General features: G+C 52.1%; 3 protein-coding genes across 4 annotated transcripts; all 3 read left to right on the plus strand.

Annotated features, from left to right (window-relative positions):
- Positions 1-296: 296 nt before the first annotated feature.
- FAM83C (family with sequence similarity 83 member C) lies at positions 297-6,444 on the plus strand. Its single transcript, XM_039248743.1, has 4 exons — positions 297-896; positions 3,111-3,278; positions 3,486-3,610; positions 4,107-6,444. The coding sequence occupies exons 1-4, from the start codon at positions 384-386 to the stop codon at positions 5,539-5,541; spliced, it is 2,241 nt and encodes a 746-aa protein (XP_039104674.1). The 5' UTR covers positions 297-383; the 3' UTR covers positions 5,542-6,444.
- A 1,846-nt stretch (positions 6,445-8,290) lies between these two features.
- Positions 8,291-15,803, plus strand: EIF6 (eukaryotic translation initiation factor 6). 2 transcript variants are annotated; one of them, XM_039248745.1, is made up of 7 exons: positions 8,313-8,354; positions 8,588-8,706; positions 8,824-8,909; positions 11,898-12,073; positions 12,624-12,800; positions 12,999-13,180; positions 15,539-15,803. In XM_039248745.1, exons 2-7 carry the CDS (start codon positions 8,600-8,602, stop codon positions 15,546-15,548), a joined length of 738 nt encoding a protein of 245 aa, XP_039104676.1. In that variant the 5' UTR covers positions 8,313-8,354; positions 8,588-8,599; the 3' UTR covers positions 15,549-15,803. The 2 variants fall into 2 exon arrangements, with proteins under 2 accessions (XP_039104675.1, XP_039104676.1); XM_039248744.1 differs by having other exon boundaries at positions 8,291-8,706.
- A 656-nt stretch (positions 15,804-16,459) lies between these two features.
- MMP24OS (MMP24 opposite strand) lies at positions 16,460-17,194 on the plus strand. The gene is made up of 2 exons (XM_039248726.1): positions 16,460-16,586; positions 16,661-17,194. The coding sequence occupies exon 2, from the start codon at positions 16,664-16,666 to the stop codon at positions 16,835-16,837; it is 174 nt and encodes a 57-aa protein (XP_039104657.1). The 5' UTR covers positions 16,460-16,586; positions 16,661-16,663; the 3' UTR covers positions 16,838-17,194.
- Positions 17,195-17,607: the final 413 nt, after the last annotated feature.

The following is a 17,607-nucleotide window of genomic DNA, read 5'->3' on the forward strand; positions in this document are numbered from 1 at the left end:
GTCTGATTTCTATGGGGGCTCTGGAAGGTCAGGGTTTGGAAAAACTTGCTGGGAGCCTGGTGGGCCTGGGGCGGGTGATGCTGGGGTGGGGCCAGGGTTGGGGTGGGCAGGAGTGTGTGCTAAGGGCCTGGCACTGCCATTTCCCTGAGCGGGCGAGTCTCAACAGCAGGCAGACAGGTGAGGCTGACCCAACAGGTTCCAGAGGCCAGGGGCAATGGGGCGGAGCATGGCTCTGACTTAGGGTGGCAACGTGTTGGAGGCCCTGGCACATACAGGGCAGGCAGGCAGGAGGTGCTTCTATCGGTATCTTCTTCCTGCTGCAGCCAGCCCAGGGTGCAGGCCATGGAGCCTACTGGAGGGTGAGGGCTGCCGGGTGGGCAGGAATGTTTGGAGGCCTGGGGCCTGGAGACACGGGGGCCCAGGGCATGGCAGGACCCCTGCGGGGCCGGGTGGAGGAACTGAAGCGGCCATGGTGGCGGGAGGCCTCACCACTGGTGCTGCAGCACAGTGAGGCTGCCCGGCTGGCGGCCGACGCCCTCCTGGAGCGGGGCGAGGCTGCCTACCTGCGGGTCATCTCTGAGGAGCGAGAGCTGCCCTTCCTGAGTGCTCTGGACGTGGACTACATGACCAGCCATGTGCATGGGGGCCCTGAGCTCAGTGAGGCGCAAGGACTGGAGGCCTCAGGGCCTGACCGCCTCAGCCTGCTCTCTGAAATCACCTCAGGCACTTACTTCCCAATGGCCTCCGATGTAGACCCCCCAGACCTGGACTTGGGCTGGCCTGAGGTTCCACAGGCCACAGGCTTCAGCCCCACCCAGGCAGTGGTCCACTTCCAGCGGGACAAGGCCAAGAACATCAAGGACCTTCTGCGTTTTCTCTTCAGCCAGGCCCGCACGGTAAGGGCCTTATATCTTCAGACTTTCATTCCACAGATGTGTAAACTGAGGCCTGGGGAGGGAAAGAGACCAACCCAATGCCATATGAAGCAGCTTGGGGCAGCACTGGAACTAGACTCTCTGGCCTCTATCAGATCACAAGCTCCTAGAGGGTGGGCATCTGTTTTACTTACTTTGGTAATCCCTTGGCACTCAAGAACATTACTCACCAAACACCCTAAAAATACATGCAGAATTGGGGAAATTTCTGGGAGGGGTCCTCTCTGAATCTTTCTGGGGAGAGGGTCCATGCCTCCATTAGATTCTTGAAGAGTTTATGATCCCAAACTAAGAAGTCCTATCTTGATGAACATTTGAGTCACCCCCTTGACTTACTGAGGAGGAAACTGAGGCCAGAGAGAGGCTGGAACTTGTTCAGGAAGGTAAAGTTAGCTGGCGAAATAGAGCTCAGGGAGAAAGAAAGGGGCCCTGACTCAGGCCTTGGACCCTGGCTCGGCCCTGCCTCTTGGTGCATATCCCCAGCTGCACCTCCCCCCTCCTATACTGCATCTCCAGCTGGGCCTGAGACAGGCAAAGAGGGCACTGGTGCCAGGGTCTCAGCATGGCATTTGAGGGCTGGACTGTTAGTTCTGCACCAAAAGGGAAGAGGGGCGGAGGCTTCTGGGCTCAGGAATAGGAAACTGAGGCTCAGGAGAAAGAGAAACAGGGGAGGAGAGCAGGTCCGGTGATTGGTACCTGTGAAGGCTTCAGCCACAGACTAACAAAGCTTCATTCCTGAGCCCTGGCCTCCGACTCAGGAGGCAGGGGAATGGATCAGATAACCCCAGGAAGGATTTGATGTGGGTTAGACTCAGTGTCTTTTTCTGGGGGAGTAGCCTGCTACAGAGATCAGAAGCCAGCATGCTGGGATCTCCCAGGTACCTCCAGAACCTCCTTGGCAAACCTGCCTGTGCCCCAGGCAGGGGAGGGCCAGGCCTGATTAGCACTGGGAATGGGGTTATTAGTAAGGTGGCTGCTGTTGTCACCCCTGCCCCTTTGATCTTTCTTACCTGACCTTGTTCCCCTCCACCCTCAGCCAGGCCTGTGCCATGGCAGCACCTTGCCTCCTCCATGGCACCCTCTAGCACCTTGCCTCCTCATCTAGACCCTCCACCTCTGGGCCAGGAGCCAGACTTCCACTCTGGGCTGTCACTGACTCTCAGAATAACCTTGGGAAGGGCTTCCTTTTCCTGTGGGCCAACGTCCTTGTTTGTTAAGCAGGCAGCAGGACAGGAACATTTATTGAGCTTCTGTTGTGTGTTGAGTATTTTCACACTGAATTCCCCATAACTATGAGCTGTAGTTATCATTATCTCCATTTAACAGATGAGGAAATTGGGGTTCACAGAGGTGAAGAAACTCACCCAAGGTCCTGTCACTAGGAAGTAGCAGAGTGCAGATTTGAACCCAGTTCTGTCTGGCTCCAGAGCTGGAGTGCTTTGCACCTCTTGCCTCAGTCTGGATGAGGAGAGGCAGTTCTCACAGCAGATAGATGCAAAAGGAAGAAGGGGCAGTTGGGGGCTTGATGGTGGGGTGGGGGGGAGGTTTCAGGGCTGCTCTGAGGCAGTCCATTATATGAGGAGACCACAAGCCCCAGTCCCTCAACTGAGCAGAAAACTTGGTCCCACTTGGTGTGGGTAGATGTGAGGGAGTCTGTGGGTATAAGATACCACACTAGACCTCTGTAGCTTTGCAGGGAAACTGAGGTAGGTCTGGAAAATGGCTTGAAGTCCCCAGTAACTGGCTTGCAGCTCTAATTCTTGAGGAGGGAGCCTTCAACAGCGCTAGGGCTGGAGCTAGTGGGAGAGTATGAGGGCCTATGCTGGGAGTCGAGGTCTGGGCTCTGCTCCTGACTCCTTCCCTACTCTGGGCCTAGGTCTCCCCACAGATATCTTTGAGGAGCTTATGACAGATAAACCCTCTGTCCCCAGAAATATGCACACAGAAGCTTTCAAACATATTTTGGGCATTCAACACAGTGGAACCCCCTCTCCCCCAAGTCTAAGTGAAGAACCTCTGAGCTAGGTTGTTGCTAAAAGTCCTTCCAGTCCAGATGTTCTTACAGGTTCTGGCCTCCTGATCTTAAGCCTAGTTCTCTTTTCCTGGGACCTCAGTCCCCACTCCTGGGCTGGGCAATATCCTGGGCAGGGCTGAACTTGTTCCTACATCCTCCAGGTGGTAGCTGTCGTGATGGATGTATTCACTGACATGGAGCTTCTATGTGACCTCATGGAGGCCTCGAGCCGGCGTGGTGTCCCCGTTTACCTGCTTTTGGCTCAGGAGCACCTAAGGCACTTCCTGGAGATGTGCTACAAGATGGACCTCAATGGGGGGCACCTGCCGGTCAGTGAGGGACAGGGGCAGTAACCGGGGTGGGGGTGGGGGCGTCAAGGAGGGCAGAAGGGTCAGTAAGCACTGGGGGGGGGTCAATGGGAGCGGGCGACTGAGTTTCCTTAGCTGTTTAAGGTTAGAGACAGCATGGGATTTAGATGTGGCTTGAGCCCCATTCTCTCAAGGTTACTACCCAACCTACCTACCTCCTTGGCCCAGAACATGCGTGTACGGAGCACATATGGGGACACGTACTGCAGCAAGGCTGGCCGCCGCTTCACGGGCCAGGCCCTGGAGAAGTTTGTGATCATCGACTGTGAGCAGGTGGTGGCAGGCAGCTACAGGTGAGCACCTGGAACAGGGAGAGAGGGGCCGGGGCTGTACTACTGGCTGGTGAGGGCACCTGGGATCTGGCAGCTTGAATTTACCTTCATCCACCCAACCCTTGCAACATGGACTAGGCAGCTACCAAGTGCCAGGCATTGTGCGGGTCTTAGGGCATGTGTGGGGGGAAAGACAGCCCTCCACTGCGCCCTGGAGGACCTCACTCTGTGGAAATATTACTTTAGTGTCTTTGGCATATATGCATCTCAGAACTAGAGGGACTCCAAGAACTCTTGCCCCCAGTCCATTTTACAGATGGGGAAGTTGAGGCCCCGAGATGGGAAACCATGTGTCCAAGTCCTCTGAGTTAGGACTAGCACAGACTCTGAAGTCAGAGCTCTGTCCCCTCACTTGGGTCTTAATGGTGGTGGAGTTGTCTTGGTATGTTCCCTGGGTTATGACCCCTGCACTTTGGGTCCTGCACTTTGCCTTCTGACCTTGACCTTCCGTCCTCAGCTTCACCTGGCTTTGCAGCCAGGCCCACACTAGCATGGTGCTGCAGCTGAGGGGCCGCATTGTGGAAGACTTTGACCGGGAGTTCCGCTGTCTGTATGCCGAGTCTCGGCCTGTGGAGGGCTTCTGCGGTGGTGAGGATCCCATACCTCCCAGGGCACTGTGTCCTCCCACGGTGGCCCTGGGCTTCCGGCCCGGTGTGTCGAGCCCAGCATCCTCCTCACCCTCCAGCACCAGCCTTAGCAGCATCAAACGCTCACCTCTAGTGGGCCACTCCTCTTACCTCAGTCCACCAGGAGGCGGTGGCTGCAGTGACATGGGCATAGGGTCCTCATCCTTGGGCCCTGCCCGCCGCGAGGCCAGTGGCCAGCCCTCTCTGCAACGCCAGCTGTCAGACCCTAACCATGGCTCCCTGACAGGGCCCTACAGGTCCAATCTAGGCAAGCTGGGGGTGTCCCCATGGTCCCAGTCCTCCCCTGCCCTCAACCACAATGGTGCCAGCCCCCTGACCCTGGCAGTGGGGTCACCTCTGCTTGTTCGCCAACGCCCCCTCCTCCCCTTCCCCCAGGGTGTTGCAGCCCTGTCCCGGCTCCCAGAGAATGGGCTCCTGGGAAGCCAGGAGTCTAGTCCCCAACGAAGTCGCTGGGTACCTAGCACAGCCCTGGAGACAGTGGAGGAGAAGAAGGTGTCTCTGAATCAGAGCCATGGCCAGTTGGATCTCCTTGTCCCCTTCCCCAGAGCCAGAGAAGCTGGAGGCCCTGATTCTGGGGTTAATCCCAACTCAGGCTCCCTCTGGCCTGGAGACCAGGCTTCAGAGGACAGGAGGTTGTCCCCAAATGAGAGATACAACCAGCTGGATCTCCTGCCCCAGACCCAGGGTGCTGGGGGTACCCCTGAGTCAGGCTCCCCCAGACATGGCAATCAAATCCCAGAGTACAAGAGGCTGTCCTCAAACCACAGCCAGTTGGACCTCTTGGTACAGTACACCAAGGCTAGGGGCTCCAGAGTGCTCCCTGAAGCCAACTCCTCAGCCAGGGCTGGCAAGCAGGGTCCTGATGAGCGACGACAGACCCTGGGCCACAGCCAGCTGGACCTCATCACAAAGTTTGGACCATTCCGGGGTGAGGGGCCTGGGCCCAATGGTCTCCCCAGACCAAGCTCTGCTCGAAAGGCTGGAGTGGGCTCTGGGGATGAGAAGAGGCTGACCCTGGGACACAGCAAGCTGGACCTCATTACCAAGTATCATCGATTGCAGGGTGCCAGGCAAGGACCTGAGCCTGGCCTCCCTGGGGTCCTGACAGGTGGTCATCACAATGGCAGTAGCAATGGTCTGTCAGGGGATGAGAAGCGGCTGACCTTGGGCCACAGCAAACTGGACCTCATCACTAAGTACAACAAGTCCAAGTTCAAACTGCTCCGAAGCCGCTTTGAGTCCTAGTCCTGATCCCAGCAAGGGCATGTCCCTCCTCCATCTACTTATATTCTACATTTACTCAGGTTGCAGACTCTATGGTTCTCCAGCAGGGGCTGCATGGGGAGCAGAGGGTGTCTAGAAGCTCAGGTTAGACACTCACTGAGTTCAGAATTCTTGTTTACACACACACACACATGAAAATAGAACCCACAGTACCTGACATTTGCCACTGTGCTGGGTGCCTTACACAGGTTAATTCTCATCCTTCATCCTTACAACATCCTACAAGATAGACCTCTAGTAGATATATATTTCTAGGGTCATGGGTACTATCTTTCCTGTTTTATAAATGTGGAAGCTGGGGTCCAGAGAGTTTGATAACTTGCTTGGAATCTGATACAAGTGGAATCAGTGGCAGAGCTGGGGCCCAAACCCGTGTCCCTAATGCTTAAGATTGTATTTTTGCACAGACATAACACACCATTGTCAACAGTTCACATGTCGCAATGCACACAAAATACACACATCACAGAGATGCCCCAAATGCCTGTACAACATACACAGCGCACTGACAGGGTTCATACCCACAAACTGCATACCCATAGACACACAGTAAGTAAAAACAAAGGTTTGTGATAAACCCAAACACTCAGAATTCTAGTTATAGGTACTCAATGAATATAATATGGCTAAATGAGTGGCTACACAAAATATATGCATTCAGTGCATACTATAGACCCCTCAGGATCCACAGAAATAAATACGCACATAACCACATACATACATCATACACACACACACATAGGTATGCACACACCAATCGGTATCTCCATTGGCCTAAGCTGAGTATCTACCACAGGGCTGACAAGTGAATCAGACTCAGTGCCTGGGAGATAAGGATTAAATACATAAACCAGGGGCGCCTGGGTGGCTTAGTTGGTTAAGTGTCCGACTTTCGCTTAGGTCATGATCTCACGGTTCGTGGGTTCAAGCCCCGTGTCGGGCTCTGTGCTGACTGCCAGCTCAGAGCCTGGAGCCTGTTTCAGAGTCTGTGACTCCCTCTCTCTCTGACCCTCCCCTGCTCNGTTTAATCATTGCTGCATCCCTTGGTGGAAACTTAAGATCCACTGAGGGAACTATATGGGCATAGATGCATTTAGGTGGGTAGATGATGTGTGTTGTGTGTCAGTGAATTGGGAAGCAGAGTACATCAGTTAAGAGTGAGAATGAGTTGGGGCGCCTGGGTGGCTTAGTCGGTTAAGTGTCCGACTTTTCGCCTAGGTCATGATCTCGCAGTTCGTGGGCTCGAGCCCCGCGTCGGGCCCTGTGCTGACTGCCAGCTCAGAGCCTGGAGCCTGTTTCAGAGTCTGTGACTCCCTCTCTCTCTGACCCTCCCCTGCTCATGCTGTCTCTCTCTCTCCTAGAAATAAATAAAAAACATTAAAAAAAATTTTAAATACATAAACCATTGGCAGGCAAGATAGAGCTGTATCTAACTCAAGGCAATCAGTGACGGGATGGTGACAGTGGAGTGGTGAGGAAAATTTCAAAGGAGGCAGACTTTGAGTCAGCCCTTGAAGGATGGGGAGGATTGGACAGATGAAGAAGAGGAATTCCTGGTAGAGGGTTGCAGGTGAAGAGACGGCAGGGACAGGACTGTATGAGTGGGTCTGAGATGAACTGGGGAGGATGTAGAACGTGTGGATACTCAGACAGACACACACACACACACACACACACACACACACACACAGAGGCTCTGACAGGTTGTGCATCTTTTCCTGGGCTCACCATCTTCCTGGGACCGTTTACACAATACAAATAAATAAAGGCAGACATGCTATGACCCAGCAGCAACCTGGTGTATCCTGAGAAAGGTGGAGTTATCGAAGTGCACGTTGAGGGCTGGGGAAGGGCACCATTCTGGCCAATTGTGGAGGGCTCCCTGAGGGAGAGTGGATGTTTGCAGAAGGGCTGAGAGAGGACAGGGGATCCAAGCCCCCTCTACCCTTATTGTGACATTCTGAGAGGCCTTGGGTCTTTTGTAGACTCTACAAAATGTAGATCACGTTCATCTCATCCATGAGAGCGGGTCCCTTGACTGCTACCATCTATCTCGGGGACAAAGAGTGGCTGCTGAGTGAGTGACCAAGCACATGCATGGTGGAAGCCAGTCAGCATCCAAACCATTGCCCATCTGGTCCCTCCCTAAGACCCAGTTTCATCCATCCTACCCTTTCTCCAATACCTTCTTCAGACTAGTTTCTTCTACTTCTCAGGCCACATCTCCTTCTCCAGCCTTTGTCCTGTCTTATTTCTCCCTACTGGACGCCTCCGTGGGTGACCTCACCCACCCCAGACTTCAGCCCCAAATCTCAGCCCCTCACTCTCCCCTGGGCTCCAGATCTGGCCTGGACGTCTGTCTCGAACCTCACACTCGGCGTGTCACTTTCCCCACACCTGCTCTTTCTCCTTAGGCTTTACTTCAGTAAATACTTCCATCATTAACTCATCTTCTGCGGAACATCCTTGGGGCTCCTCCTCTCTTATGCCTCGTATGCAGCCAGCCACAAGTCTTGGTCAATGGCACCTCCCAAAAGACGCTTGAATAAATGAGGTAGTGAATGCATGAGAGCATGCGTGGGGCGGGGCCAGGTAGGGTCCAGACCAGATCACTTGCAACCATAGAGTCCTCCCAGGGGGTGGAGCTACGGTGGCCGCCTGCGTGGGTGGGGGCTCCCAGCTCTCCCGGAAGTCTCCCTGGGCGGAGGCGGAAACGGAAACCTACTTCGGGCCGAATAGAAGCTGTTGAAGCGTGCGGAGGTTGCAGTCGTTTGGTGAGCTGGTGTGGAGGGACCCCGGAAGGGACAGTTCCGGGATCCCGGCATCGTGAGTGGTAGGGGCCGGAAGATTCCGGGCCAGAGAGTGTAGAGGGGTCCAGTGGGCGGGACCTGAGATTTGAGAGGCCGAAAGGGGCGCGGTTCACGGCGGGCCCTGAAAGGCTGAGGCCGGGAGACCCGGACCCAGGGCGGAGAGAGGATCCACTGGCCCTGAACCCCAGGTCCCGCAGCCCTTAGGCCTCATGGCGGTCCGAGCGTCTTTCGAGAATAACTGTGAGGTCGGGTGCTTTGCCAAACTCACCAACACCTACTGCCTGGTGGCCATCGGAGGGTCGGAGAACTTCTACAGGTGCGGCGGGAGCCCAGGTGTCTGCTGGCAGTGGGGTGGCTGGATGGCTGAGAGGGTGCTGGGAGTCGGGGGCTCAGACCCCTCAGCCCCTTAACCGCTGAATCCACGTCCCTACAGTGTGTTCGAGGGCGAGCTCGCTGATACCATCCCCGTGGTGCACGCGTCCATCGCTGGCTGCCGCATCATCGGGCGCATGTGTGTGGGTAAGCCAGACGCCTAGCGAGGAAGTGGATCCTCCCAGAGCCTTTAATTGTAGCCTTGGAGGGGACTCCTAGTGACCCTTGGATTTCCAGGCTTTTATCCATTATCTCCAGAGACTAGAGAATCTCTCTGGCCTATGCCGGACCCTGTGTTTAAGTGCCTTCAGATCAGGGACGATCACTGGCAAAGGCTTCTGGATCATAGGATAACAACATTAAGTGCTTTCACTCTTAAACTTGATTGCATTCTTTCACGAAAACCCTGGCAGGGAGGGAGGCAGGCAGGCATTATTGGCCTAATCTGACTAATGGTGAAGCCAAGATTCAAGGAATCTAAGTGACTCACGAAGTACCACACCTTCCCTCCACACCTGGGAGGGAAGACAGAAATGTCTCTCCCTTGCCACTGACTCTGGGCAAGTTGCTTCCTCTTTCTGATGATCCAGTTCTGCCTCTACAAAATGACAAGCTAAGATTCTGGGTATCTTATTCATTATCCCTTTAAATGTTAAAGTCCCTTTACCATGTCTCTGTCCCTATCCTACTCCCCTACTTCTAATCACTGTTGAGTCTGCCCATTGGTCCTTTGTTTGAGCTGGATCTGTCTCCCTTTACTGTCACCCTGTATTTCCAGTTCTATTCATTGGGGTCATATAGGAGTTTGTTCTTTTATTTTCTTTATCATAAAGCTGAATGACCTTGGCCTCTATTTTCTAATTCAGGCCAAACACTGTTGGACCTAACTATGACCTTTAAACTTGATGCTTGTGGGTTTTGTTTTTTTTTTTTTTTTTTATAATGGGTGTAACTTAGAGTTTAGAAGTTCAAGAATTGTGTTCTTGTGGAGGTAGGCAGAGGTTTAGTTGTTGTTGTCACGATATAATTGTAGTTTGTTCATTCTTACCGTGTTTTGTGTAAATATACCACAGTATATTCATGCATTGTATTGACAGTGGGCATTAGGGTAGCTTTCAGTTCTCACATGAACAGTTGTTGCTGTGTCTTTTAGTGAACACATGTACATGTTTCTATTGGCTGTATAAGGCGGCGAGGGCTCGTTGGGGACAGGGTATGTGGACATTCTGTATAGTAGGTGATGCCAGATACTAATCTGAAGTGGTTGACCAATTTGCACTCCTATTGATTGTTCCATATATCTTTGCCAACATTTGGTATTGGCATTCTTTTTTTTTTTTTTTTTGGTTGTTTGGTGTCCTTTTTATTTCTTTTCTTTTCTTTTCTTTTTTTTTTTTTTTACAAATAGTTTATTGTCAAATTAGTTTCTACATAACACTCAGTGCTCATCCCCAAAGTGCCCTCCTTCATGCCCATCCCCCCTCCCCCCCACATCCATCAGTCCTCAGTTTTTGTCAGCATTCAAGAGTCTCTCATGGTTTGCCTCTCTCCCTTTCCCCCACCATTTCCGCCCTTCTTCTCCCCCTTGGTCCTCCGTCAAGTTCCTCCTAATCCTCCTATACGTGCAAACATATGGTATTTGTCCTTCTCTGCCTGACTTATTTCGCTCAGCATAACACCCTCAAGGTCCATCCATGTTGCTACACATGGCCAGATTTCATTGTTTCTCATTGCCATGTAGTATTCCATGGTATAGATAAACCACATCTTCTTGATCCATTCGTCTGTTGATGGACACTTAGGCTCTTTCCATGTTTTAGCTATTGTGGAGAGTGCTGCTATGAACATTGGGGTACATGTGCTCCTATGCCTCAGCATTTCTGTATCCCTTGGGTAAATTCCTAGCAGTGCTATTGCTGGGTCATAAGGGAGTTCTATTGTTAGTTTCCTGAGGAACCTCCACACTGTTTTCCAGAGGGGCTGTACCAGTTTACATTCCCACCAACAGTGCAGGAGGGTGCCCGTTTCTCCACATCCTCGCCAGCATCTAGAGTTCTCTGATTTGCTCATTTTAGCCACTCTGACTGGCGTGAGGTGGTATCTCAGTGTGGTTTTGATTTGTATTTCCCTGATGAGGAGGGATGCTGAGCATCGTTTCATGTGTCTGTTGGCCATCTGGATGTCCTCTTTGGAGAAGTGTCTGTTCATGTCTTCTGCCCATTTCTTCACTGGGTTGTTTGTTTTTCGGGCGTGGAGTTTGGTGAGTTCCTTATAGATTCTGGATATTAACCCTTTATCTGATATGTCATTTGCAACTATCTTTTCCCATTCCGTTGGTTGCCTATTAATTTTCTGGGTTGTTTCCTTTGCTGTGCAGAAGCTTTTAATCTTGATGAGGTCCCAACAGTTTATTTTTGCTCTCGATTCCCTTGCTTTTGGGGATGTGTCAAGTAAGAAGTTGCTGCGGTGGAGGTCAAGGAGGTTGTTTCCTGCTTTCTCCTCTAGGGTGTTGATAGTTTCCTGTCTCACGTTCAGGTCCTTTATCCATTTTGAGTTGATTTTTGTGCATGGTGTGAGAAAATGATCTAGTTTCATTCTTCTGCATGTTGCTGTCCAATTCTCCCAACACCATCTGTTAAAAAGGCTGTCTTTTTTCCATTGGATATTCTTTCCTGCTTTGTCAAAGATCAGTTGGCTGTATACTTTTGGGTCCACTTCTGAGTTCCCAATTCTGTTCCATTGGTCTATGGGTCTGTTTTTGTGGGTATTGGCATTCTTTTTAAAATGTTAGCCCTTCTGGTAGGTGTGTAGGTGTTACCTCGGTTTTTAAGTCGCAAAATATATAGCTAAAGCCAAGAGCTCCTCCTGTTAGTCCTGGTCCCCCCTGGTTGATAATGGCAAAATGGGCAGTGTGTGTTGAAACAAATTCCTGGGCTATCTCTGGCGTGCCCAGTGGGACTCCTGGTCCCCAGGGGTGTTGTATGGATCAGTGGGTTAGCGGGCTGGGGTCTGGGTCTAAAGCTTTCCTGGGGAAACTGACTGGGCTGGGTTGTATCTGAAGCCCCTGGAGCTTAGCAGACATCCTGTGTATTTGTGGTCTATTCTTGCCCCACCCCCTAATTTGGATCTCTCTAGGGAACAGACATGGTCTCTTGGTGCCCAACAACACCACCGACCAGGAGCTGCAGCACATTCGCAACTGCCTCCCAGACTCAGTGCAGATCCGGCGGGTGGAGGAGCGGCTTTCAGCCCTAGGCAATGTCACCACGTGCAACGACTACGTGGCCTTGGTCCACCCAGACCTAGACAGGGTAAGGTAGCCCAATTTCGCCCAAGAGTCACAGGACCAGCCTAGTCAGTGGTTAGTCTAGTCACTGTTCTTGCCTGTCAGGAAGGACTTAGGGGTGTCTCTTGTTTCTCTTTATGCTTGGGCTCTCAGATTTCAGACACTTATTGGAATAGTTATAATAGTGATAATAGAGGTGTGATCAGTGCCAGAAAGAAACTGAGGAGGGTATTAATCCTTCAAAATCGGAGACTGGTCCATCCCAACCTGCAACCAGAGCCAGAAGAGACGATTTGACAATCAACTCTTGAGTGTGGGTTAGAGGGAAGAGGGTGATGTAGAGACCAGCCCGTATCTTCTTAGGGCACGTGCATCTATTAGGGACTCCATAGCTGGTCTAGACTATGCTTCAAGCTAGATTTTCTCCTTTTTCTGCATGAAGCTTCCACATGCAGCTATATTAGCAGAGCGATGGGGGGCTTAGGAGCCATGCCCTGTGTGGTTCTGGGTGTAGAGGGCCCCAGGTTCCTTGACCTGCAGGTTCTGGGCCCTGAGTACAGTGCCTTGGCTAATAGGAAACAGAAGAAATCCTGGCTGATGTGCTCAAGGTGGAAGTCTTCAGACAGACAGTGGCTGACCAGGTGCTAGTTGGAAGCTACTGTGTCTTCAGCAATCAGGGAGGACTGGTACATCCCAAGACTTCAATTGAAGACCAAGATGAGCTGTCTTCTCTTCTTCAGGTCCCTCTTGTGGTAAGCATTCCTTTGTCTGATCTCTGTCTCCTCCTGAGGCAGATCCTTCACCCAGTGTTAAGGGTCTGAGTTATTACCTGTCACGGTTTGCAACTGGAGATGCAGGTCAGGGAGCAGAGTTTGGGGAGCATCCTCGCCAGGGAGTGGCAGGACTGTGGCTTTTGGTGCCGTGATCCACACTGAGCTCTCCCTTGGCAGGCGGGCACTGTGAACCGAGGCAGCGAGGTGATTGCCGCTGGGATGGTGGTAAACGACTGGTGTGCCTTCTGTGGCCTGGACACAACCAGCACAGAGCTGTCAGTGGTGGAGAGTGTCTTCAAGCTGAATGAAGCCCAGCCTAGCACCATTGCAACCAGCATGCGGGATTCCCTCATTGACAGGTATCTGGGTCTCTCGTCTGCCTTTGGGGGGTAGAGGAGGGAGATGCCCCTAGCATGGGGCCACACTGCATTCATACTGGTAGGTCCTCACGTGTGAGAGCACACTGCACACCTCTGAGCAGTCACAAGGTACAGCCAGCGAGCATTGCCTGAATATCTGCTCATCCCTATCTTTGGAAGAGTCAGCTCAGTGTCCCCTCTCTGGGCAAAGCTCCCTTCTGGTCTGTCTTATTTTCTCACTGACCGCATTGTTTTGTAGTCTGTGTGTGCTTGTGTGTTTGTGTCCCCAGCCAGCAGCCCAGAGCTTGAGACCAAAAAGAATTATTTGCTGAGGGAAGGAGGGGAAGCTGCTCTTAGGAACTAAGGAGACCCTAAAGGACTTATTGGGGGTGGGGATTGCATCGAAATCACAATTGTCTGCATTTTTGTGGGTATAAGAAAAAAGTGGGATGTTGAGCCTAAGGCTCTGGAATCTCTTTTTATTTTGGAGGAGCAGTAGGTGCCAATATTCACCCTTTCCCATTGAGGATTCTTCTCAAGGCATGCCACACCCCAGTATCGCAGGAGTCTTTATGAGGATTGAAACCCCATATACCCATAGTAGAGCAAGTACCCAGTGACAGACCCCCTACTTAAAACAGCAAAACTTCGCTTCATTCTCCCTTCTTCATTCATTCGTTCATCTGATGTTCATTGAGCCCTGTCAATAGGGCTCCATGTGGGATAGTCAGGCAACTTAGTCCTGTGTGCCGCCTCTAGGAGCTCAGTGTAGCTGAGAAGTTGTAGAGGCTACACATAACTCTTCACTACCTCAAAGAAGAGATAAAAGGTGCCTTAGGTGGCTCAGGAAGCTCCAGTGAAACACTGGTGTCCCAGAATGTTTCGTGGAGGACAGATCATTTAGTCTGGCCCCTGGGGAATGAGTAGGTATTTGAATATGCAGAGATGGAGTAGGGAAGCACTTCAGACAGACCCAGAGGTGGGAAAGTATTGAGAGTGTGAAAAGGCAAGGTAGTATTGCCAGAGTGTTAAAGACCCTCAATGCCCACCTCAAGAAGTTTTTTGACTGTAAGCCTGTGATTTTGACCTTTAGTCTATGTTGGGATGCTTGTTACTGTAGATACCTGGCATCAACCCTCAGTTACCAATTCCCTAGATCTGGAGTGAGACCCAACCATGTGTGGTTTATTTTAATAAGTTTCTCTGGGTGATTGTGATGGGGAATCAGAATTGAGAGAGCGGTGAAAGGGTCTGAACAGGAAAGTGGTACCACTGGTTTTGTCATTTGTTCAATAGCTGTTTTTGAACATGCCAGACCGTTGTGATTTGGTGAATAAGATATACCTCTACTCCCTGTCCTTTATACGATCATAGAATCTTACAAAGAAGACAGCACATACACAATCATTTAATTAAAGGACCAAACAAAAAACCTCTTAGCAGCCTAAGAACAGAAAGAAATTTCTGCAGTCTGATCATTGGTACCTACTAAAAAAACTATAGCAAATGGTGTATTTAATGGTAAAATTTCAGAAATTGCTCTTAAAGTCAGGCAGAAATGCCCATAGTCACCAGCACTGGTCAGTATTCTGGTGGTTCTAACTTATGCTGTTAGATAAGGTACAGAAATGGATACTGGCAGCCAGGCCAGCAGCTCATTACCCTCCTTTGGTTTTGAACCTTTTGAGTTTGAGGTGACCATAAGAGCTGATAATGAAGGTGTCAGGTAGTTGATTAGAAATATGTACTTTAGTTTTAAAATTATACACGTATTTATTTCTCCTGTAATTTTTCTTTTTTTAAGTGTTAATTTTTGAGAGAGAGGCAGAACATGAGTGGGGGAGGGGCAGAAAGAAAGGGACACAGATTCCAAAGCAGGATCCAGGCTCTAGGCTCTGAGCTGTCAGCACAGAGCCTGATGCAGGGCTTGAACTCACAAACCATGAGATTATTATCCGAGCTGAGTCAGACACTTAACTCACTGAGCCACCCAGGTGCCCCTGTACACATCCTTATTACCTCCAGGAAGAATGTTCTGGCCCCATCCCTGCCACTGGGGGATTTGAGTCTGGGCATATCCCTTCTCTTCTTTTGAATCCCCTTACTCCCTTCTCTGATGTTTGCTGGATGTGACCTGAGGCTCTGGTTTGTGATTGATAACAGTTTGAATAAATTGAGTTGATTGGGGAAGGAGTTACTTGTAGTTTTTAAGCCTTGAGAGTTCTAGACTGGATTGTGACTCAAGGAAGCCGTGTAATCTGGAAGGGTCTCTGCGGGTGGCTCTTCAGCGCTGAGCTAGAACAAAGGGTGGAGTGTGCTCTGAGAAGCACCTGCTGACAGTGTTCCTTCTCTCTCTAGCCTCACCTGAGTCACCTTCCATGCTATTCTGCCGGTTCCTGCCTCTGGACTCTGGCTCCCTCTGCCCCACCCAGCTAGGCGGAGGAGTTGGCAGAGAGCTTACTGGGAGTGAGTGGCTGGATGCCCAGCTCTTCGCCTGTGCCCATCTCCTGGATCTACAGTTACTCCAAAAATCTGCCATGTTGTGCTGTCAGGCCTTACTGGCTCCTGACTGACCACTCTCTTTCCTGTACCACCCCCATTAAAGGGCAGGTGTCTCTGGTTATTCTTGAAAGTGTTGTTTGGGGGCCTCCACTTACAACCCTCCTTCCCTAGCATCATTCTGGGGGAAGGTGGGCAGCACACACACCCCCCACCCCCCTGGGGGCAAGTGGGTGAGAGAGAGAGAGAGAGAGAGAGAGAGACAGACAGACACACACACACACACACACACACACACCACCCCCCACCCCCCATATCACAATTTCCCACCCTCCTCCCCGGATCATCAGGATGGGTGCTGATGATTGTCCCAGGGCTAGAGGAAGAAGCACTCTACTGTAGTTCTCGCATTTTCTACAACTTCATCCTCCTACTTCTGGGGTTTAAGAAATGAGAATCTGTTCCAGCTCTCCTCTGGGCCACAATGAGGACCTGTAAGGGGTCTGGGGCACCTGGCTACCGGGCAGTCTTGTCTTCTTTGACCAAGGTGGATGGAGGTTGCTGGCCTGGCTGCCAGGTGCCATGGACATCCTCAGAAAACGCAGGCGCCTTCCCTTAGTAGATCCAGTGGGTGTGGAGCCAGGAAAGTTCCAGAGGAGCCCTTCGTGGCTAGGGCGGCTCCTTCAATCTCTAGCTGTGTGCGGGGCGGGGCCCCTGGACGTTGGAGCCGCATTGGCTGGTTACTGGTGGGTGGGGTCGGGTCCCAAGTCCCGCAGCAGCGTCAAGGGGGCGGGGCCTGTGCGCAGTGAGGTCACGACGCCGGCCCCTCCCAACGCCGCTACGCAGGCCTGCGGAGCGCAGACGCCGGCACTAGGATCCTGTAGACCTGCGGCGTGGGCAGCGAGAGGTGAGGGCCGGGCCGGGGGCGGGAAGACTGGGTTGCGTGCAGCCGGCCCTGCACCTAACGGCTTCTCTTTGCAGACCATGGGTGCTCGGCTGAGCGGCGGCCAGGGCGCTCCGGAGCCCGTGCAGCCCCAACCCCAACCCCAGCCCCAGCCAGGGGCGCCCGAAGCCCCTGAGCGACCCCAGCCTGAACCCGGGCCCTGGGGGCCACTGGACGATGTGCGCTTCCTCATCGCCTGCACCTCCTGGTACTGACTCGACACCCTCCGCAGTCACTGGCGGCTGCCAACATCGTTATGCTCTTCTGTTCCTCTCTTGTCGTCTGTTTAACCTCCCGGGAGCCCAGGACAGGCTCGGAGAGTCGAGGAGGTCACAGAGGACTAGAAGGAGGTTTGGGCATGGCGTCCTCCGCAGCGTCGCCATGGGGTACCGGCTCACCTCTAGCTCCCCCCGAATTTGTTCTCTTGCTAGACTGCACCCAAGTCAGCTTAAGCCTCCGTGCTCACCCCCACCCTACAGCCGTCTCGGTTGTGGGGCAGCCCTCCTTTTCACTGGCTTCCAGAACTAGGCCAGGACTCCTGGTAAGACCTCAAGATTGCTGACTTGATCTCCTTTCGTCTGTCCCTTACTGCTGAGAACCGGGCTTTTGCTTTCGTCCCTGGTTATGGCACCAGGTACCTTGGCTTCAGAGAAGACCTTGCCATAGTGACCCTCCCTGTACTTCTCGTAGGGGAGGCTTATCCTGCCACCCTGGATCCCAGTGAGGCATTATCAGGCTGTGTTCCAGGAACCCCAGTAACACTGGGCCTCTGGGGCCAGGCTTTTGGAGAGAGGGGACATCTGATTGTTGGGCTGGTAGATATGCGTGGGACAGTTCGCAGACACCCCCAAAGCACCCTGTTCTCCTCCCAGAAGCTTCTTAAGGCCACTCTCAGAACCTGATCCTTGTTTCCATATCCCAAGAAAACAACACATTCTGTATTTTTCGTTTATTTAGAAATGATTTAAAAAACATTATACAAAGG

This window comes from Hyaena hyaena, unplaced genomic scaffold (assembly GCF_003009895.1).
Source record: "Hyaena hyaena isolate Hyena2069 unplaced genomic scaffold, ASM300989v1 scaffold_315, whole genome shotgun sequence".
NCBI classification, from domain to species: Eukaryota; Metazoa; Chordata; class Mammalia; order Carnivora; family Hyaenidae; genus Hyaena; species Hyaena hyaena.